Source organism: Thermomyces lanuginosus, assembly GCF_041956635.1.
Source record: "Thermomyces lanuginosus strain ATCC 200065 unplaced genomic scaffold VTN49scaffold_7, whole genome shotgun sequence".
Lineage (NCBI taxonomy): Eukaryota > Fungi > Ascomycota > Eurotiomycetes > Eurotiales > Trichocomaceae > Thermomyces > Thermomyces lanuginosus.
The window spans coordinates 153,248-173,736 of record NW_027192341.1 but is presented as its reverse complement, the minus strand read 5'-3'; the positions used below and the strand labels follow the sequence as shown (position 1 = coordinate 173,736).

Genomic DNA, 20,489 nt, shown 5'->3' with positions numbered 1-20,489 from the left:
GTATGATAGCGCTAGTATAACATTTCCTTGGTACAGTATAATACAGGAACGACAAAAAAAACCCCTTTCGTAAACCCAATCACACATCGAATCGAAAATCAGGAAATCATTTCTTCTTCTTCCCCGACGAGCCACCCTGATCCTCCTGCCCAAACGAGCTGATCAAATCCAACAAATTATCCTCCTCCTCCTGGATCTCGCGATCAATCCTGGCCTGTTCCTCATCCTCGGCCGTCTTCGCCTCCTTCGCCTCTTTTTCGGCAGCGGTAGGCACAGCATCCCAACTCCGACCGAACCGCTCACGGAACGCCCTCAATCTCCCCGCCTCATCATCCTCGACATTCATCAACTTGCTACTCGTCGGGTTCCAGAGTAGCGAATTGCGCACGTCACGCGTGGATCGGTAAATTGGCGCCGGCGACGTCGTACGATGCAAAAAGGTGCTCCCATCGGAGAGCGTCACAAGTTGCGTAAAGGTGTACGGGCGTTTTGGACGACGGAGGAGGGTTGCGTGTCGGCATTGTTGGCAGATATAGCTTGTTGATGTTGTTGTCGTTGTGGTGGTGGTGCGGGATGTAGGTAACGATGCTCGCCGGAGCGAGACGGATATTGATGCCGACATTGTGAAAGAGGGATATGAGTCAATTGCAATTTTGCTGGCGTTGAATTTGGGGGCCGTGGTATGGTCTGTCCGAAGGCGTGGATATCGAAGTTTTGAAAGCTGCGCTGATGGAAATCTGGGCCTAACTAACCGAACTTGGTGATCTTGGCTCGGAATATTAATCTCCCGATATATGTATTCTTAACCTAATCAGGTATGTAATTTTTCCCGGATGAGCCTGCAGCAAGTCATCCAAAAGCGATTCTGAAGTTCGTGCTGGTAAATTTCCAGCCATTGCGGTTAGAACCACGAGGGAGAGAAGCTGCGGATTAGAAGGATGCAGACGGGCGAGTCTGCGGATTCAAGATCTATATCAATTGAAAGCCAGAGCCAGCGAATACACAGTGATGAAGCGCGCTACTCCAACGAACTTGTCGAACTGGAGCTGGATCTGGCGTGGAGCAGGAACAAGTACGTCCCTCCTTCTCTCACACGTACCCAAAGAGCGGTCGTTGAATGGTTTCTGTAGGACCACGACAACAATTCCTCAACCATATTTGCACCAACTGCCTCCGACGACGCACCTACTCAACCAAAAAGCCCAACGATGACGACCTTACAACCACCCTCCGCCTATTGATGCGCCGAGTTCCTCACCCGGTCGCCATCGTGACCGCCTCGTTTCCCTCCCAGCACTCGTCCTCATCCGAGGGGAGGAATGCCCGCGGAATGACAATATCATCCTTCAACACCGTCACCCTCTCCCCTCCCCACCCACCCATTATCTCCTTCAACGCGCGCCGCCCTTCAGAAACCCTCGACGCATTGCGTGCTTCGGGACGGTTTCTCGTTCATCTGCTTGGGTGTTCTCCGCCGGCGACAAGATTGGCAAGGGCGTTTGCCAGAGGGAATCAACATGTACTCTCTTCTCTGGGCTCGGACCCAGGGGGAGACGGGGTGTTGTTTGGATTTGAGGATATTCCCGTTGACTCACCGGATGGGGGAGGCGCTATGACCCTCCCGCGTTTACGGGTCCGCGGGGAAGATGAGGAGGATGCGTTCTGTTTTGTTCTTGATTGTGATTATATGCCAAATCATTCGGTGGATGTGCTGGATCATACCGTCGTATTGGCGTCGGTAAGACGCGTGGTGCAATTCCCGTCTGGCTCTTCGCCCGGGAAAGATGTGCGGGATCCGGGGAAGGAGTTTTGCTTGACGTATGGGGATACAAGGTTTTGGCGGGTTGGGGAGGAGATCTAATTTATCAATTTATGGATTAGATGTTTATGTATGTATATATATTGGATATGTTGTATAGATGTATTTGCAACTTTTCTTTTACTAGGTACACCCTGTTTTTTGTACTACATGTCCTGTGAGCTCGAGTTCAATGGGCCTTCTGCGCGCAATGACTTGGGACTGCCACTTCCGCTTCCACTCCCGCTGTTACTGCCGCTGCCGCTCCCACTAGCCCGACTCCCCGCACAGCTCCCCGCACGGCTTCCCGCGCGACTGCCCGCCCGGTTGAACGGACTGCCAATGGGCCCGTATGTCGGGCTAACATGCCCTCCCTTGCTGCCGTCGGACATGGAGCTGCGTCGCGGCGCAGAGTCAGCCTGGTCACCCTGCTGCTCCGTATACGAGTACATGCTACTGCGCGCCGACCGGTTCGACGACGAACGGTCGCGGTACCCGTAGTACGAGGCCACGCTGAGCCGTGGCGACGAATGGAGCTGCTGCTGCTGAAGCGTGGCCTGCATTGGGCTGGCGCTGGCGCTGGGGACCGGCGAAGCTGCTGCCTGGAGAGGGCTGGATGAGCGGAGACCTGACAGGCTCGCGCCGAGGATCGAGCGGCCGGAGGCCGGGGTGATGGTCATGTTGTTGGGTGATTCGCCCGCGAGAGATGTGGGCAGGTGATTCTCGGGTAGAGGGCTGGCCTCGAGGAGTTGTTGTTGTTGTTGCTGCTGTTGCTGCAGCGCCTGCTCAATCGCCGACGCCTGCTGCCACAGCTGCGCCGTGCGCATTTGGTAGTCCTGCACCGACCGCGAGATGCTGGCCATCTGCTCGTTGAAGCTGGCCTCGATCTTGGCCTGGTCTTGCTCGCGCGCAAACTGCTCTGCCGCGCGCCGTTCCCGCTCGTTCAGTCCCTGCGCATTCGCCGACACGATCCGCTCGTACTGCTCGTTCAGCCGCGTGCGCCGGCTCTGCAGTCGCTCTCGCTTCTGTATCGCAGACGCCAGCTCCGAATCCAGCGACGCAACCTCCCGCGCTGCAGCGGCCCGTGCAGCCATCAACTCCTCCTTGGCCGTCTTCAGCTGCTCCATCTCCCGATCAAACTCTGCCCGCTGCGACCGCCACTGCTCCATCTCCTCATCGGGCACATTCTCCAGGTTATCCAGCTGAGAGTCAAGCGCGGCCGTTGCCTCTTCCGTCTGTCGGATGTTGCGCTCCAGCTGCAGGTAGCGCTGCTTTTGCCGGTTTTCATCATTGCCGCTGTTCAGACGGTGATTGTAGGCATCCAGTTCCTTTCGGACCCGTGAGATGGCCACCTTGTGGTCGCTCTTAGCCTTCTTTAAGCGACTGCGCTTTTCCTGCAGCTTCGCTTCGGCGTTGACAATCGAGTTCCTGAGTGTCGAGGTCGGAGACGATGGTCGGTGCAATGGTCGTGCTGGAGTGGCTACAGAGCCAGCAGTAGCTACCAAAATCGTAAGTTTTGAAAAAATCCACGAGAATCATCGGGGACCTACCATGATCGTCATCAGGAGCAGCTGGGGTCTTGACGCTCACGGAGCAAAACACCTCATCGGTATCACTCCGTACAAACGAGCACGTATAGGCACAGTTAGGAGCAAGCCCCGAAATCTCCCCCCTCCATTGAACCGCACTCGAACCAGATGGACAGTCGGATACACGACGGATCGTGGCCGTCGCCCAAAGAGCCCCGTTGACACACACGTAAAACGGCTCAGCCGGTTCATTTCCACATCGGCCGTCTTCAGCGCCGGCCGCTGTAGTCCCATCGTCCATCATCGCAAAATCGCCCGCGGCAAACTTAATACTCGAGCTGTCCACATGCGTGATCCATATCAAACCATCGTCCAGGGTGATTCCTTGTAAATCATCTTCAGTCATTGGAAGTCCCCGAGTAGTTTTCGAGAGTGCTCTCGAATGCTCGTACTCCCGCATGACGGTTACTTTTGTGCTGGCCAACGCTGCCCAAAACGGTTGTCTGCTTCGGACCTGGTTGGCCTGCCGTCTCCGTCGCTTGGCTAGCTGCGCTCGGCTTTCTTTGGAGGCGGAAGGCCCAAGCGGGCCGTCGACTCCCAGAACAGAGTTGGCACTGGCGGCCGATTCCACGGCCGAATCAAACTGGCCCGATCCTGCGGACGCCTCGGCGTCGACCCGTCTGCCCGAACGCGACGGCTGCGGGGACCGGTTGCGCGCCATGGACCGGCGGGCCATCGCGGTGCCCGCCTGCGCCAGGATATGGACAGCTAGGATGCTCCGAAGCCAGCTCGGCGACTGCGGAGGATCCGACCGGCGTAATTCTGGAGGCACATAGCGCATCCAGCGCGCGAGCAGATCGGGACTGACCAGCTTGGACGAAACCAAATGATGCAACACAAAATCCTGCACGCCTTTACTTCGAACAATGTGCAGGAAGAGAACAATACCCACGCACAACGCATTTACACTGCTGTTTTTGCCCGCCGCGCCGCCGCCCAAGGTGATGGCCACCTGCACGTGAGCGAGGTCGAGGGCAAAGTTCTGCGCCCACGTCCACATAAACAACCCCCAAAGCAGCAAACAAAACCCATCCATGGCAAGCATGGTCCCAAAAGACGGCGTGCCGGCGGGGCCCTGGAAGATGTCAAAGTTGGACGTCAGCGAGGACGCTGCCGACCCCCCACTAGGGGGCAAGAACGTCAACGAGGCGAACAGGAACTGAACCAGCGTCAAGACCATGGGCGGCAACTGCAGGAGGAAAATCAGGATGGCGACTGTGTCGTACATGGGGCACGACTTGAGGATGGTCGAGGCGAGGGCAAACGCATTAACCGACGACGACTGATGCGCGGCCGCCCGCTTCCCGGACGGCGCCGCCTTGGAAGCGCTAGGGCTACCCAAAACGTCGCTGCAGGTCATATCGTCGCAGTCATGCGCGAAACCGTCGAGCTTGGCCGCATCGCCGTTCGGCTTACCGGACACGAGATCGGGTACATGGACATGCGAGGCGGAGGTGCAGGACGCAGCAGAAGAAGCAGCGGCAGCGGCGGCGGCAGCGGCGCCGTTAACGGCATTCCCGTTCAGATGGCCATTCGACTTTTGCTTATTGACGCGGCGCTGTCCATTGACGGCGGAACCGTTCTCGTGGCGATGGCTGCTACCGTGGTGACCTCTCCGAGCCGCAGCCGATGAGCGTGGCATGGACGAGGGCACGCGGATGGCTAGGGGCCCAGTTCCAAGTCCACTTGGCACACACCGCCAAAGACCCGGGACCAGGCAGCGGTCAGATTGGACAGCGAAGAGGGAATGTGAGGCAATTCGGCGGAGTGTCGAGGGGGGCTGGGAATCGGTGTTCGACCAGCAAAATCGCACACTCCTGTCGGCGGAGCACTCGAAGATACCTTGATATATTCTTCGAGCGATTCGGAATATAACCAGTACAACTAAATGCGGGGAAAAACAGCGAGCAAAAGCCCGGGCAGACTCAGACAGATGGTGAACTGGTGATGGCGGTGGCAGTTTTTTGAGGCGGAAGAATGAAGAATCCGTGCTGAGAAGTCTGGTAATTACAATACCGGTAACGTCACAACGAGATCGGGTCTCCACTAGCGGAAGCCAAGCTTTGCTTCAGGTTGAAAGCTGGATTAAGTCTTTTAGTCCCTGCCCTTGCAGCCGCTAGGCCGTTTTATGATTTATCCAGATTAACTGATGGGCTGATCGTTGATTCCCTTGATTACCCGGTCTACTGATTCTACTCATAGTGCGGGGTTGCGGATCGCGGCGGGAGCGGTGATGTTGGAATAGTAGATAGTGTGCATGGTCAATGTGGCCAGACTGTCAGAAATTAGATTCAATGCATGAAACACATCCAGCGGAGCCATTCCAAAGTTTTTTTTTTTTTTTCTCTTCTTCAGCTCTTTTCATACTCTTGACTCTATGATTGATCGATAGCCCTTCTGCCCCATAGATCCATGCCTTGGTTTTGGCAACCTAAGATACACCGTGTGTAACGTTACTTTACGTTACATACCGTACCATTCTCATACCCGCCGTTGTTTGCGCTTAATGTCAGGTTCCCGCTCGATTCCCACACAAAAACTCCCCTCCGATGCCGGCAGGCAGGGCATTGACACTGAGAACCTCGTTCATATGAAAATCTTCCCAAGTACCTCTCGACCACGTCAGCGGCGCGGCGGAACATGGTCTGAGTTTGGCAAAAGTAAAAGAGATCGCCTGGATCAATCAAGCATTTTCCGGCCTAACCAAATCCGGTATTCCTTGAGTCACATTTCGTACTCTAATGGCGTAATTTGCCTCCGGATTGGTCAAGTTGGAAATAGAAGCAGACGGATAAAGGCTCGTTTGCCCTAATTCGGAGGAATAACCGGCGGTTTTGGACAAGTTGTGCTTACGTCATGGAAATTCTCAAATATGATTGGTCTATACACTAATAGCACGATCTGATTGGCTCATAATTGACCAACCAGCTCTAAATATACAGAGCCTCCAGGACTCAATTTTGAGAAACTGGCATGATCGACTTCTTCCAGGTCTCCGACAAGTCCAGGACAAGCAACGATCATCACAATCAAGATCCGCGGGGGATTGGAGTCAATTGCGTTCGTTTCTTGCCTCTCTTATCGGCAGCGGATCGCAATCAATGCCGAAGTCGGATCCCCTCATTTCCGTGCCGACCCCAGATCCTCCACGGCATCTGGCCGATCCCAGCTGTCCAACTCCAGCTGGCGAACTGCACTTTCAATCTCCGTGATCCGCTGCCGCCATTCCCGTTTGGCGGCTTCTTGTAATTCCCACGTCTTCTGGAACTGCTCGGCCAGGAACGAGGGCGGCTCAGTGCACCGGCGCTGCTGCCGGTAGTCGTAGAGCACGTTCTGCTCGAGGCATCGCGCGGCGGGGCGTTGCTTCGCCTCGGAAAGGATCAACGCTTCTTGCTCGAACATGGATCGCTTTAATGAATCGGCCGGATTCTGCGTCAGGCGGTGATACACGGTGACTTGGTCGGGCCAGGTCATGGGCTGGCATCATCATTTATCAGTACTCTGTACCTATCTGGCCTGATGGCCATTGAGAGAGGAAGGTCGTACAAACTTGTAGTCCACTTTGATGCTCTGCAGAATCAATCCGATGCCTCTGGGCCCAACCAAGTTGGTCCATTCGGTTCGGTGCTCCGGGTCGATGTAGGTTGCATAGTTGCGCATGAGATTGACGCGCGCGGTTTCGGCATATCGAGCGTAGGTCACATTGTTGACATGTCCTTAATAGGCTTATGAGTACCGCTTACGGCTTCATGGAGTGATTGTTTCCACTTACCCTTTACTAACTGTCAATCATCCATAACTAGAAAACATGCTGAATCAACCAATTCGAAGTTGACTCTCTGACAAGGGCGTGCATACCATCGAATCCTATTAAATTTTCGTTAGCCATTTTTGTGGAACATGCACGCATCAGGAACAGAGAGAAATACCATATCACCCCACGCAACATTCTGCCGATACACTGCCCTCCTCGTCTTATGCGTGAGAAAGCCCTGGCTCCCCGCAACGAGCTCCCGCCAGTCGCGCGCAATCTGCTGCAGGATACGGCCCGCCTCGAGCACCTGCGACGGCTTCAGGCCGAACATAAGACACTTGCCAATGCGCCTTTTGATGAGGGAGAGCCATCGCGGGTCAACGGGTGACTCGGACTGGGAGGTTTGTATCTTCGGCGTACTGTCCGAGGTGGACGCGTTAGTAGCGGCGGCGGAAGAATGGTGATGCCATCGCGGAGTGCGCGCGGAGAACTGTAAGAGCGAATTGAGTGGTCGCGGCCGGGGTAGTACTCGTAGGGCAGCCATTGCTGTGTCGGGGAATGTAGCGCCTGTAATTAGAGAATTATCCTGGCAAACAAGCTCAGTCTTGGTGTTGGTCCGTGTGTTGCGCTGAGATTTAGATCCATCTGCTGCGGAATTGCGGAGATGAACCTGCTCCGCCAACTCGCCGAGGCATGCCGCGCGCCCCTCGGAAACTCGATCTTGAGTTCAGTCAGTCTCCGCCCCAGCTAAAATCTCCAAGAAAACCGATCGCCTCAGATTAAACTCAACCTTCACTTCTGCTGCGAGAAACCAGCTGTGCTGATTCGTTCCTGGACGTGCCGCTGTCGCAGCTGTTCCAGGTCTTGACGCTAACTTAACCAGATCGCAATGGCTTCCTCAGAACTCCGCCACCAGGTCCTCCGTCTATACAAGGGTACGGACCATTCTCTTCTTTGAAATCACAACCAGCGTTAACTGGAATAGAGCTCCTCTATATGGGCCGCGAGTATCCCCTGGGATATACTTACTTCCGTGACCGGCTGCATCGTGCATTCGCCAGCAAGGCCCATCTCAGGGACGAGCAGCAGATCCAGGACGCGATCCGGAGAGCCGAGTTCGTGAGAAAGGGTATGTTTACAAACCCAACCTATTGATGTCAAACTGGGCTAATTGAAGTTTGCAGAAATTGAGGCATTGTATGTTGGCAGATTGACAGAAACAAGCAAGATATTAACACATTCACAGGTACTACCTCAAAAGATACCGGACACTCAAGCAAAGATACGAATCCCAGTGACACCGACCCAACCATTTCCAAGCCAAACCACCAAAAAGCAAGCCGCCCGATATATCAAAAAAAAAACAAGGGTATCTTCCAAAAAAAAAAAAAAAAAAAAAAAAATAGTAACAACAGAAAACAAGTTGTATCAGAAGAGGAAGTCGATCGTGAATCATTCTTTTGCCCCCACCACGCTCCGACTTCGAGACACTCGCCGTTTGCCGCGCCATTCTTATGCAGCAGATCGGTCGTCATCGCGGCCCACCATTGCTCCCATTCGTCGCGGGTCTTGCCGCTGGCCTGCATAAGAATAGGCTCCATGCCTTCGATCATCTGCACGACGGTGATCATCGCTAGCCGCCGCAGGGCGAGCTGGTCTTCCGTCAGTGCCCGTTGCGGCCGCCCAGACGACGACCAGCCGAGCCCGTCTTTCTCCCACCGCACTTCTCCCAGCGGGATTGCAACCCGCCGGCTCCCGACGCTCTGAAAACTATCTGCCTCGGTGCTGAATTGCAGCCCGATCGTGGCGCACGGCATGGGGTTAAGTCTCCGCTGCTCAAAGGCCTTTTCGACCCATGCATTGTAGTCCCGCAAGTACTGGTTCTGGGCCGCAGCGAACGGCGTGGCTGGCGAGATCAGATACGTCGCGGTGGCATCGGCCAGATTCCGATCGCGCTCGGCGATGTTCGGCGGGTACGTTGGATTCGGGAGTAGGGCGCGGAACACATAGTCCGAGTCCCAGATTTCGAGGACGCCACCGCGCTTCAGTACGCGCAGGGGTTCGGCGAGGAGGTTAGTCTGTTGCGTACTGGCCGACTGACAGAGCGAGGCATCCTTGATGAAAATCAGGTCGAACGACTCGGAGGGGAACGGTAGCGGCAGCTTGCGCAGGTCATGCCGCACAAAATGCCAATCAATGCCGGCCTTGCGCATATCCGGGGCAATGGAGATGATGTCCATGCCGGTAAAGGAGACATTGGGTCTCCCGGATCGGGCAAAGTAGTCATGGCATCGGGCGGACCACAAGCCGGAGCCACAAGCGATCTCCAAGACGCGCTTCGGTGGTTTTTCCCGCGTTTGGGGTGCACAGACAGGGGCGCCAAAGACGTGCTCGAGAAGGATGGTGCGCATGCTTTGGCGATGCACCTCGGCCACGGTGCAGGGCAGCGGATAGGGGTTATCGGGATCGCGGAAATAAAACCGGTTATTGATCCGGGTAAACGGTCGCGTGGTATAGTCGGGCGCGGTCGACGCGGAGGAGCCAGATGCCGCGCTGATACTGCCAGAACGAATGGTTGATTCCGACTGGAACGAACTGTGATCGTGATCGAAGATTGCTGAGTGATTGTGGCCAGGGCCGGAGGACGGGTAGAGGGGTTCCGCCTTGGGCGGAGGGGGGGCATGCATAAGCATGTCGGTTCTAATCGCCGTTGCCCACATGAGGGATTGCTTCAATCTGCTGTTCGACTCTTCTCTGGTGGACGGTACCGATGGGGACGAGGATGAGGGATCTGCTCTGCCCGGACGGTCGGAGTCTTTCGACTCCTGAGTGAGAGGGAAAGCCATGATTATGACCTCAGCTGAGCAATCTTATCCTTGACAGCCGAATCGGGATGGACCCGCGCCTGCAGTCGCCGACAGATTGACGAGGGGGAGCTCTGCAGCCCGAACCACGTGGAAAATACGGTCCAAGAACGCCTGGGAAATCTCGGGTACGAGATTGTCAAGCATAGTGTGTGGATGACTGGATTGCCTAATCCCCGTCGGTCTCTGGCTAACGTGCTGCAACGGTCGGCGGCGGCGGGCCGTCCGGGCGACTCTAGACCCTATTGGGTAGAGACTAATTGCCAAAAAGGGTGGCGCTAATTTGCACTAAATTTTTGCGCATTTCTTGCATCAATTTTGCAATTTGCTGTCTTTTCCCTATCGACCACGAGCAGTTCGAGTTGAGCGCACGTGTCAACATCACCATCATCAATTGATCCTTTCTTCCATCTCGTTCAATATGCAGGTAGGCGCGGCAATTTAGTCGAATATGCAGTGATGACCAGGGCCGAGATTGGCTCCCGGACACGGCTATCAATGCCGACAAGAACCTGATACTCACAATGGCCGTCCATCCGCACAACCGAATTGGACGAGTACGATATGGAATCTGATGAGTACGATTACGAGCGATGAGTCGAGAACGTACGGCAGACAAGGATCAGAGAGTAGTCTACTGGAGGCAGCTGATGATTCCTGTTCTGATACTCGTAGAAGGATTGATTGTACTCGTACCATCTCCTACCGCGTTAACTTCGGGATATCAACCCGTGGTTCTGTTACCCGTGATCTGCCGATGTCAACAAACTTTGAAAATCACCACCCAACCCGCTGGGACTGGACCCCAACTGCGGATCAGATCGATCGGGGGTCCGCTGATCAACCCTTCTGGAGATGCGCCGTGGGCGGCTGGGGGCTTGTGCGTTGGACGCGCGTGCACAATCATGTGAAGAAAAAGGCCTCTCCTTGCAGATTTTGCGACTGCATTAGGTTAGGGGGTGTCAAAGCTGCATCGTGGTCAACCGTCCAGATGGTACGTTGAGTCCAATCAGATGCCAATTTTGGTTACATGGGCGGAGTTAGAGTTACTTTGCATCGGCCATCGGCTCCGAGGGTGCTCGCAAGGGTTTGTGTGGGTGAACTGTTACTCCCATCAACCATTTTCTTTTGGGGGATGCCTAATGCGAGCCGCGATGCGCTCGATAGCCGAATAAATTCATCGATTGGATTTGTTCAATTTGAGGATTCGAGCGTGGTGAGAGTTAGGGCCGGCTGGGCTTCTTGTCTGCTGGTCGATATATCAATCGTATTGGCTCAGAATGCTTGAAACGCTCGACCGATAATGAGATATTTTCGTATAGGTAGACCTGGCATACGCTATTGGCAAGGCTTGATTCCTCCAGACATTGGTAGTTCACCGGGTTGATTATCACGTCCACTGTCAGTTGTCAAGCTACAACTCCGCACAGAATACGGAGTACTTCGTATACCTCAATCTCGAGGACAGGATCTATTAATAGCGAATGCATGGGTAACGGACTCAAATTGCGCTGGATACGACCCTTCATGTATCAGTCCGAGGCCAGGAGTTCAACTGTCTCTGCTAGACTCGATGTTCGAGTCTCAAATCATGTTGGCCACTTCAACTCGGGCTCAATCTCCAGAGTTCAGGCAAGGCATTGCCACAACCTCAGGCAAAACCGGCACAACCCAAAGAAGCTATACCGCCTCTATATACGTCGAAAACCTGGGCAAAGCACAGGGCAAAGGAGTGACTGAGATACTAGTGCTACCAGGACACGACCCTGCGTAGAACGCTCGCCGGGTCAATGGCTTCTCACGGAAAGACGCCCAGATTCCAAGTCCAGTCGCAATGGCGACAAATTGACGAAATCGCAAACACAATAAAGCTCTACCGGTTTTGTGGACAGCTGTTCACAGCTGGGAAGAGAACTTGGACTCCCCAGGCATCAATATAATGACTCAGCAACAGCAGCCAATCAGAAACTGCCCCCTTGCTAGACGAGAGTCACATGATCCGACGACCATCACTTTGCAAGGGTTCCTCCAAAGCCGGCATCAAGAACCCAATCCGGTGCCTGGTATCGACAAAACGGCCTCTACAGGATAGCTGACCCATTACGACTAGCTGCAATCGACCGTTTTGCGACAAGTTACGTGCGTGTGGACACCACCGCCAATCGAACCGCCATCGCCGCTTTGACTCACTCGCTATCGATTAGTCCCGTTCCCGCTGCTCTCCGCTAACGTTCGGTCTGCCGAAGCGAGCCTCAACGACGGGATAACAGCAGCAGAGACCAGAGACAAGGGAAAGAGACCGACACCCCGTTGATCTGGTCGCATGCCGCTGGACCCCCGGCGGACGGGTCTGCCCAGTTTTTGAAGGAGGTGTTGCCCCAGGGCTCCATGTTGAAGAGAAGGAGAGAGCGTGCGCGGCCTCGAATCCTCTTACCCAGCCAGTTCTCTCCAGACCCAAAAACGTATATCACCACCCTGCCCAGCCCGGCTCTCAGAGGGCTCCCTGTCCCATCTCGCCTGCCACGTTAGATGGCAGATGGTCCCTATCGCTTCCACCAGCCTGGGGCCGGGCCGTTCTCCGTTCTACAAGCGCAGTCTCAACATCGCCAGAACCAATTTCAACAGCCGTACTTCTCCGCTTCCGAGGCCGATTCGCCCGCGCTCGTGAACTACGGCGGCAAATCTCCTTCCCCGCCGCAATCGCCCGCTGCGCCTGTTTCCCTGGGCAATTCCGCCTTCTATCCGTACACCATGTATGGCCAGAGCCACCAGGGCCAGCATGCTGCCATGATGAATGGCGGCCAGGCCCCGCAGAGATTTGCCATGCAGATGCCCAAATTCCAACACCAGAACCACCACCCTCACCATGCGCAGCAGCATCCTCATCATCCGCACCACAACCAAGCGGCACATCAACTCAACCAGCACAACTTTGCTGCCGCCAGTGCCCTTGCTGCCGCGTCGACTCCCCACTTCACCCCCGCTCACCTGCAGAATGGCACGCCCGCAGCCGTGGAGGATGATATTGATGAGACTGCCATGAGCGAGCACTGGCAACAGCAGCTGCAGCTGGCGGCCGAATCGAGACAAGCAAGCTCCCCGCACTACTACGCGCGGACCGTTGCCCAGCAGAGTAAAGGCATCCAACTCATTCCGGTATCGCAGGCCGACCAATCCGACGGTACCGGTGACAAACAGAATGGTGCATCCAAAGAGGGCTCGCGGCAAGGCTGGAAGGCGCTCGACTTTGGCGGGCAGGGCCTGCGCGCACTGTCTCCGCAGCTGTTCCAGTATCAGTTCCTCAATAAGCTGTATCTGAACCACAACAAGCTCAAGACATTGCCCCCAGCAATTGGGCAGCTTCGGAACCTGACTCATTTGGACGTGTCGAGCAACGAGATCAGCGAGCTCCCCCCGGAGATTGGCATGCTGACCAACCTGCGCACATTCTATCTTTTTGACAACCACCTGCATACGCTGCCGTACGAGATGGGCTACCTGTACCGTTTGGAGACGCTGGGGATTCAGGGCAATCCGTTGAACGAGGTCTTGAAGTCGCAGATCATGAAGGAGGGCACGCGAGCATTGATCACATATCTCAAAGAAAACATGCCTGGTGGGCTCTATCGTGGGAACTATGGAAAATCAGAACTACGCTAACGATATATAGTGGATTTGCCTCCGGCGGATCGCGATTGGATCGTTCTGGACGAGTCAACCCCCAAGACGTCGTTTGAGAGGTTTACCGTTCTCTCGTACAATACTTTGTGCGACGGGTCGGCGTCGCCATCGCACTATGGCTACGTGCCGTCGCGGGCGCTGAGCTGGGAATTCCGGCGCGATCTCCTGCTGAGCGAGATTCGCGGCCACGATGCGGACATTGCTTGCTTGCAGGAGGTTGATCAAGGTAGTTACAATGAGTTCTTCCGCGAGCAGCTGGCGTACAACGGCTACAAGGGCGTCTACTGGCCGCGCGGTCGGGCGATGGGCATGGGCGAGGAGGAAGCCAAGTCGGTAGATGGCTGCGCGACATTCTTCAAGGACAGCAAGTTCATCCTGCTTGACAAGCAGATGATCAACTTTGGGCAGACGGCGGTGCGGCGGCCTGATGCCAAGGGACAAGATGACATTTACAACCGGCTCTGGCAAAAGGACCACATCGCCGTTGTCGTGTTTTTGGAACACCGCATGTCGGGCCAACGGCTGATTGTGGTCAATGCCCATCTGTACTGGGATCCGGCGTTCAAGGACGTCAAGCTCATTCAGTCGGCGATCATGATGGAGGAGCTTACGAAACTGGCCGAAGGGTACGCCAAATGGCCGCCGTGCACAGACAAGACGGCGTTCCGCTTCTCGGAGGCAGACGGCGAGCAAGGCGAGGAGCAGATCGAGCCGGCGCCGTCGGCCGAATACAAGAGCGGCGACGAGATCCCGATGTTGATCTGCGGCGACATCAACTCGGCGCCTGGCGAGGCGGTGTACAACTTGATCGCGCACGGCGGGCTCACCGAAGCGCACCCAGACCTGGGCAAGCGTATGTACGGTAACCTCAGCCGGCAGGGGATGACGCATCCATTCAAGCTGAAGTCGGCCTACGGCATGATCGGGGAGCTGCCATTTACAAACTACACGCCGGACTTCAAGTCCATCCTGGACTACATCTGGTACTCGACGAACCAGATGCAGGTGACCGGCCTGCTTGGCGAGGTGGACAAGGAGTATCTGAAGCGCATGCCTGGCTTCCCCAACTATCACTTCCCATCTGACCACCTCGCATTGTTGGCGGAGTTCTCTTTCCGGGCGAAGAAGGCCCCCAACAAGGTTGTGGAGGCGGAGCAGGGACGGGATCGTGATCGAGAGCGGGACCGAGAGCGGGACCGAGAACGGGACCGAGAACGGAATCCGAATCCGTCGTGACGGGATGATCGATTTAGTCATGCGGCTTTTTTGCTGTCTCTTGATGGTTTGTCGTTGCGACATGTTCCATATCATGAGGGATTGGTGTTGTCTTGCTTTTGTCCTTTTTTTTTTCTGTGTTTTGCTGCGTTTGGTGCTGCTGTTGCTATCTCGGAATCCTGTTTTGCTGTGTATTCTCCCATTCATTCGTTCGTTATAGTTCCTGGCTTTTCTTGTATCATGGGTCGTATGTATGCCCTGCCCTTCACGGACGGTACGGTCGTAAGGTTGGAGTTTTGGATTGCCAGGATTGCCCGGTGCCCAGTTGGTTGTCTAGGTAGTGAATTCATGGACTCATGCGTTCAGATTAATCCGTCACTTGTAGTACTTCGAAGCCCGTAGTCGTAATGTCGAACGGCTTGGGAATTTTTGTCCTCGAGGACACAATTGGTCGAAATGCATAATTCCTGGTCTTTCCATTGGTTATTCCCTAAAAATCAAGGGAGTTTTTGAACCAATCAGACTGGTCAATTTTTTGTGTCCTTAGGTTTGGTGCTCCGCGAACCTCCCTCCATCCCACCCGCATCTGAACGATATCTCAAAACAACCAGACCATCTGAATCTCCTCCATTGCCAAAACGCAAGTCATATAAATCGCCCACCATGGCTATTCCAAACGAAGCCCTCCAAAAGGTATTTTTTTCCCTTCCCCTTTCACCGGAAACCTCGAAACTCATGGAAAAAAATAAAACAGGTCATCCAAGAAATCGAAACCCGCGCCGTCGCCGCCCAACAACAAATCAACCTCGTCAAGACCCAAATCGGCGCCAAACAACGTGATCTACGACTGCTGGAGCTCACTGCGAATGAAATTCGAGGGTTACCAGAGGATACAAATATCTACGAGGGTGTTGGGAAGATGTACGTCAAATCAATCCCTTCTTTCTCGATTGACAATTGATGTTGATGGTGAGAGTAGGTTTGTTGCAACACCAATTCCAACAGTCGATAAACGACTTTCGACAGAGTCGGAGAAGTTAAAGGGGGAGATTGGGAATTTGGAGAAGAGGTTGCAGTATCTCGAGACGACGCAGAAGAATAGTATGGAGCATATTGAGCAGATGTTGAGGGGTGGAGGTTCGAGGTCGTGAGTCGTTTATAGAACGGAGAGAAAAAGGAGGACTGTGAGGAAAGAGAAAGGGTCGGGCCGGCTGGCCGAGAGGGTCCAAGGGCGGGTTTCGATGTCGGGCACTATCAGGTTCAACCACATCGGCTCATCGAGGGTTTTGATCAAAAGGGAGTAGCGATTTTCCTGAGATCCGATGGGTCGATATACTCTGTTGCCAGAGTTCGCTCTGGCTCGAAGGCCTGCCCGACATTGGCTGCGGTGACACCTAATGATACCATTATGTACATCTTCAATTAATGACAAACGATTCCATCAAGCCATGGCTCAGCAAGTAACTCCGCCGTCGTCTCCCGCTCCTCTGGATTAATCTTCGTGAGGAATCGCAAGAATCTAACAAGGTTCCATTCATTCTCATTGTTCAACTTCTCCAGAAAAGCCTCCGAGTTCAAAACCCAGCGGTTCAACGGAAGAAGACTCTTTGATCCTTTCCTTGCTATGAAATATTTTCTGGAAAAGCTTCGGGTTCCCCTTCTGCAGGAGTCACTACGGAAAGGTTCTGAATAAGTCCCGATCTCATGGAGATGACATTTGGCTCTGTAGCGACCATCCGGTCGTCTTCCTTTGTTGAACATGCGCCCTGCGCGAAAAGACTTCCAAGATAATAATCTCGCAGAGATGAGAGTCCGCTCAGCTCGCCACTCCCCAGTCTCCGAGAGCGTTATTGATATCGAGGAAGTTGGTTCCGTTCCGGAAGTAGTCCCATTCCAAGGGCTGGGTTGGAATCGGCCGGCTTCCCGTGGATGGGCCAACAGATGCCGGTCAGCGGGATTGTTGGGCAGGTAGAACTCGGAAAACACCGAGTCATTTCTGATTTGGACAATGATGTCGCGGGGCTTGATATCTGCGAGTGATTGGAATTGACGGATCATTGGAACTTTGTAGTATATACCAGTATGAATAACTCCACAACGATGAGTATTGTCCAATGCGAAAGAAACTGAATACATAATAAACCGCCGCATGATCGAGTCAAGAATCACCGACCCCTTGAACCAGGTCATGAATCTGCGGAGAGTCACCCATGACTGACGAAAGGAGACCTCGCAGATGCCGGGAGGATTTCGCTTCATACATGTCTTTTTCTTCGCCAGACACTCCGGTTTTAGGAATTTGAGCCCATGAAGGCATTGTCTCTAAATGTGGTCAGCATATAGAGATGAATTGCAAACGAGAAAATGAACTGTTTATCTTGGACTAGCCAGACAGTTGGATATCCGTCTGGACCAAATTGGTTGAGGACTTGGATGTTCCCGTGGTATATATCTCCTGGTTTATACAAAGTGCGCAAGGTTATACTTCGTTTGTCGATACACGGATAGGAATAACCCCGTAGTTGACGACGCGGTAGTCTATGCACACCTCACTGTCAATGAAGTTCCGCTCCCTCGTGTTATGACGGGGTCCAGAAATATTATCTATGAAGCCGATCAACACCGACAGCTGGTGTCGTATCGAATATTTATCGGTTTCCACAGCTTGCCTCAGTTACTTCCTCCTCTGACTTCCAAGACAAAAGTGTACTATGACTCTTGTCATACTCGAACATCATTCCAGCCTTGTAGTACACTGTTTAGACCTTATAACCCAGGCAGACAACATACGATAATATATCTAATGGCTGCGGAGTTGGTTTCAGTAAAGCGCGTGGACGACGTGACTGCCTAGATTCCCCAGAGAATCTCTGCAAATCGTGAGTTCTTTTGTCCAGTTTCCAGAGAGGATACTGCAGCGAATTGAATTGCTGTGAAGTTCCTCATAGTTCCTCCGAACACAGTAGCTGGGAGAAACTGCTATCAGTCTCCAAGCTGGTCGCCCGCAGAATTAAATTCGCTGTCGTCTGGAAGTTCCCCCTCCAGCTGGCTCGGAATATTCGTGAGATCAGAAGCACGATTTCAACACTCTGTTCGAGAGCAGCTTCCTGTCTTTGCCAATCAATGTACGATTGGACCTTTTTAGCAAGTGCATGGTGTGCCCGAGCTTTTCAAAGGCCATAATCCTGTAAGTTTGCAATTGGCCCAGACAGTGGAGAGAGTGTCGACAACCATCCGAAGAACAGGTATCATTTCGTCTGCAAGAAATGCAAACGATGTGCACCACCGGCAGAGCACCAGTGTCACCTCAAACGCAGCCGCAAATGCAACCAAAACACTTCATAGCGAATGGCTGACCGTCTTTGTGGCCATTGCTTTAGAGATTGAGTTAGGGAGTACTTGCTTATTGCTAGTCTGAATCGACTTCACCAACATCCAACAGTTTTGTAAGCAAGCTGAAGCCAGAACAATGCTGCTAACCCCATGTCAAGTAAGGGTCTGCGGCAACTGCGGCATGCAGGGGTTGTGGTCCGCCACTCAGCTCAGCACAAGCTGGGAACAAGACTGGCGAAGCGTTAGGTTAGGTCTAGCAATATCACGTGATAGTTACGTCAGCGGGGCGTTCCTGGTCTAGCCTAGGCGAGTGCCGCGGCTGGAAGTGGTCTTGGCGAGCAACTAACACTTCCATTCAGGCATGTAACCGTTAGGTTCCTCTGGAGGAGGAAGAGCCGTGCTGTTTGCATGCAATGCCCGGAATTGGCTGTTCTAAGTGAATCGAGCAGTCAAGAAGGATCCGCTCTCACATTCAGAACCGTTGGTTGTCGTGCTCGAAGCCGATACGCTACCGAAATCGGAGATTTTCTGGAATGTTTTCCGCCTCGGGCCGGCCAGAAGTTCAAGAGATCAGAGTTTGGGCTAAGGAAGAGCTAAAGTTAATTAAAGCATCGGCTCTCGGAAGCGCGGCTGATTATCGCCTACGTCACCCGTTTGCGACCGGTTTTGCTTATCTTTCAGGTTTTTGCATTTTCCGTGTTTTCTCTTACTGTACGTTCCCTTACTGCTGTGCTGTGCCGAATTTGTTATTTTTTGTTGTCGCTTTGATATCGTTTTTACGAGATACCACAAGGAGCCGACCGTGCTCCATCCCGCGGCCATGTCTCACTGGCCGCATTTCCCATTCATCCCATATCCGCCGTCCAAGGCTGGGTATTGGAGTCCGGTAACATCGACTTTGAATTGGTGCGAAGAGGTATGTAGTTGACAGGTTGATGGAGTTGATGATTCGGTGGAGCGGTGCGCTGAACGATAAACACAGGACTACTATGCGACACCATACTCCGCCGAGATCGTCAATTCGGTTACGAACCTCCTGTTCATCTGGCTCGGGACAAAGGGCATTCGAAATTGCCGTCGAGAAGGACATGACCGGATTTTTCTCATCGCGTTCTGCGGGTACCTGCTGGTCGGTACCGGCAGCTTCCTGTTTCATTCCACGTTGAAATGCAAGTGACTACAATCTCATAACAACCGTACATACTGTCCTGTTGGCTGAGGACAATCTAAGACGAGTGGAAAGAGAGAAGGAAAATGCTGGAACAACCTGCTGACCAGTGCAGATCCCATGCAACTCGTGGACGAGCTGTCCATGATCTACACAACCTGCCTCATGTGCTACGCGTCATTCTCGTACGCAAAGACGAACCCCGTCCGCGTCCTGATCGGCATTGGCCTCACGGGCCTCGCCATCTTTATCACGCTGTACTACCACTACCTGCAGGACCCGGCCTTCCACCAAAACGCCTATGCACTGCTGACGACCATCGTCGTCCTTCGCTCCATGTACACCATGGAGGTGAACCTACGCCCACGATGGCGTAAGACGCGCGAGGAGGATCGCCTCGCCCGCGAGAAAAAGGGGCTGCCCGTGCCCACGAAAGAGCGTCAGCATTTTGAGAACGTTCGTGACAGCAAAGCCTTGAAAACCATGTGGTTCATGGTCATCTTTGGGCTGAGCATGTTCCTTGGCGGGTTCGGCATTTGGAATCTGGACAATATATATTGCAGCAAATTGCGCGTTTGGAGAAGGCAGATTGGGCTTCCATGGGGGTTATTGTTGGAAGGCCATGGGTGGTGGTAAGTTTCTCATTTACCTCTTCATCCCTCGATTCCCCAGATTGACTTGGTTTCGTGTAGGCATCTCATGACCGGAATCGGTGCTTACCTCTACATCGTCTGGGGTATTTGGCTCCGGCACGTCTTGAACGGAAAACAGGACGAATACCACCTTGTGTGGCCGCGGATTTGGAACATCCCCGAGGTGGTTCGCACCCGCTCGCCAGTTTCGACCGCCAAATCGAAATCTCGTCCCAACGGCATCAACGGGAAGAAGGTTGAATAAATCTTCATTTTGGGGGGGGGGGGAATTGGTTTGTGACGGCTTTGCTGAGTTGCTAATGATTAGCTTATGATCATTGTTATTCTTATACCCATTTCTGTCTTAGATTATGGGTTTGCTTTGCTATGAAAGAAAAAGAAAAAACGTTCATGAACCTATTTACATCTCGCACACGTTACCATCTAGAGTCTAG

At 53.6% G+C, this 20,489-nt stretch overlaps 10 protein-coding genes across 10 annotated transcripts; 5 read left to right on the top strand and 5 right to left on the bottom strand.

The window, feature by feature from the left end:
* Positions 1-106: 106 nt before the first annotated feature.
* VTN49DRAFT_7493 (mitochondrial 54S ribosomal protein bL31m) lies at positions 107-622 on the bottom strand (the record flags this gene model as incomplete). The annotated part of the gene is made up of 1 exon (XM_069415768.1): positions 107-622. One exon carries the CDS (start codon positions 620-622, stop codon positions 107-109), a length of 516 nt encoding a protein of 171 aa, XP_069271854.1.
* Positions 623-1,008: 386 nt separating this feature from the next.
* Positions 1,009-1,861, top strand: VTN49DRAFT_7492 (uncharacterized protein; the record flags this gene model as incomplete). Its single annotated transcript, XM_069415767.1, has 2 exons — positions 1,009-1,072; positions 1,131-1,861. The coding sequence occupies 2 exons, from the start codon at positions 1,009-1,011 to the stop codon at positions 1,859-1,861; spliced, it is 795 nt and encodes a 264-aa protein (XP_069271853.1).
* A 104-nt stretch (positions 1,862-1,965) lies between these two features.
* VTN49DRAFT_7491 (uncharacterized protein) lies at positions 1,966-5,029 on the bottom strand (the record flags this gene model as incomplete). The annotated part of the gene is made up of 2 exons (XM_069415766.1): positions 1,966-3,296; positions 3,349-5,029. The coding sequence occupies 2 exons, from the start codon at positions 5,027-5,029 to the stop codon at positions 1,966-1,968; spliced, it is 3,012 nt and encodes a 1,003-aa protein (XP_069271852.1).
* A 1,478-nt stretch (positions 5,030-6,507) lies between these two features.
* On the bottom strand, positions 6,508-7,685 carry VTN49DRAFT_7490 (uncharacterized protein; the record flags this gene model as incomplete). The annotated part of the gene is made up of 5 exons (XM_069415765.1): positions 6,508-6,864; positions 6,934-7,103; positions 7,160-7,169; positions 7,246-7,254; positions 7,317-7,685. 5 exons carry the CDS (start codon positions 7,683-7,685, stop codon positions 6,508-6,510), a joined length of 915 nt encoding a protein of 304 aa, XP_069271851.1.
* Positions 7,686-8,030: 345 nt separating this feature from the next.
* On the top strand, positions 8,031-8,439 carry VTN49DRAFT_7489 (uncharacterized protein; the record flags this gene model as incomplete). Its single annotated transcript, XM_069415763.1, has 4 exons — positions 8,031-8,076; positions 8,127-8,270; positions 8,326-8,338; positions 8,388-8,439. 4 exons carry the CDS (start codon positions 8,031-8,033, stop codon positions 8,437-8,439), a joined length of 255 nt encoding a protein of 84 aa, XP_069271850.1.
* A 154-nt stretch (positions 8,440-8,593) lies between these two features.
* VTN49DRAFT_7488 (uncharacterized protein) lies at positions 8,594-9,987 on the bottom strand (the record flags this gene model as incomplete). Its single annotated transcript, XM_069415762.1, has 2 exons — positions 8,594-8,621; positions 8,687-9,987. 2 exons carry the CDS (start codon positions 9,985-9,987, stop codon positions 8,594-8,596), a joined length of 1,329 nt encoding a protein of 442 aa, XP_069271849.1.
* A 2,547-nt stretch (positions 9,988-12,534) lies between these two features.
* VTN49DRAFT_7487 (uncharacterized protein) lies at positions 12,535-14,922 on the top strand (the record flags this gene model as incomplete). The annotated part of the gene is made up of 2 exons (XM_069415761.1): positions 12,535-13,621; positions 13,676-14,922. The coding sequence occupies 2 exons, from the start codon at positions 12,535-12,537 to the stop codon at positions 14,920-14,922; spliced, it is 2,334 nt and encodes a 777-aa protein (XP_069271848.1).
* A 13-nt stretch (positions 14,923-14,935) lies between these two features.
* VTN49DRAFT_7486 (uncharacterized protein) lies at positions 14,936-15,251 on the bottom strand (the record flags this gene model as incomplete). Its single annotated transcript, XM_069415760.1, has 2 exons — positions 14,936-15,067; positions 15,171-15,251. The coding sequence occupies 2 exons, from the start codon at positions 15,249-15,251 to the stop codon at positions 14,936-14,938; spliced, it is 213 nt and encodes a 70-aa protein (XP_069271847.1).
* A 313-nt stretch (positions 15,252-15,564) lies between these two features.
* Positions 15,565-16,327, top strand: VTN49DRAFT_7485 (uncharacterized protein; the record flags this gene model as incomplete). The annotated part of the gene is made up of 4 exons (XM_069415759.1): positions 15,565-15,594; positions 15,656-15,822; positions 15,881-16,048; positions 16,096-16,327. The coding sequence occupies 4 exons, from the start codon at positions 15,565-15,567 to the stop codon at positions 16,325-16,327; spliced, it is 597 nt and encodes a 198-aa protein (XP_069271846.1).
* A 2,727-nt stretch (positions 16,328-19,054) lies between these two features.
* Positions 19,055-20,299, top strand: VTN49DRAFT_7484 (uncharacterized protein; the record flags this gene model as incomplete). The annotated part of the gene is made up of 4 exons (XM_069415758.1): positions 19,055-19,150; positions 19,217-19,403; positions 19,518-20,034; positions 20,095-20,299. 4 exons carry the CDS (start codon positions 19,055-19,057, stop codon positions 20,297-20,299), a joined length of 1,005 nt encoding a protein of 334 aa, XP_069271845.1.
* Positions 20,300-20,489: the final 190 nt, after the last annotated feature.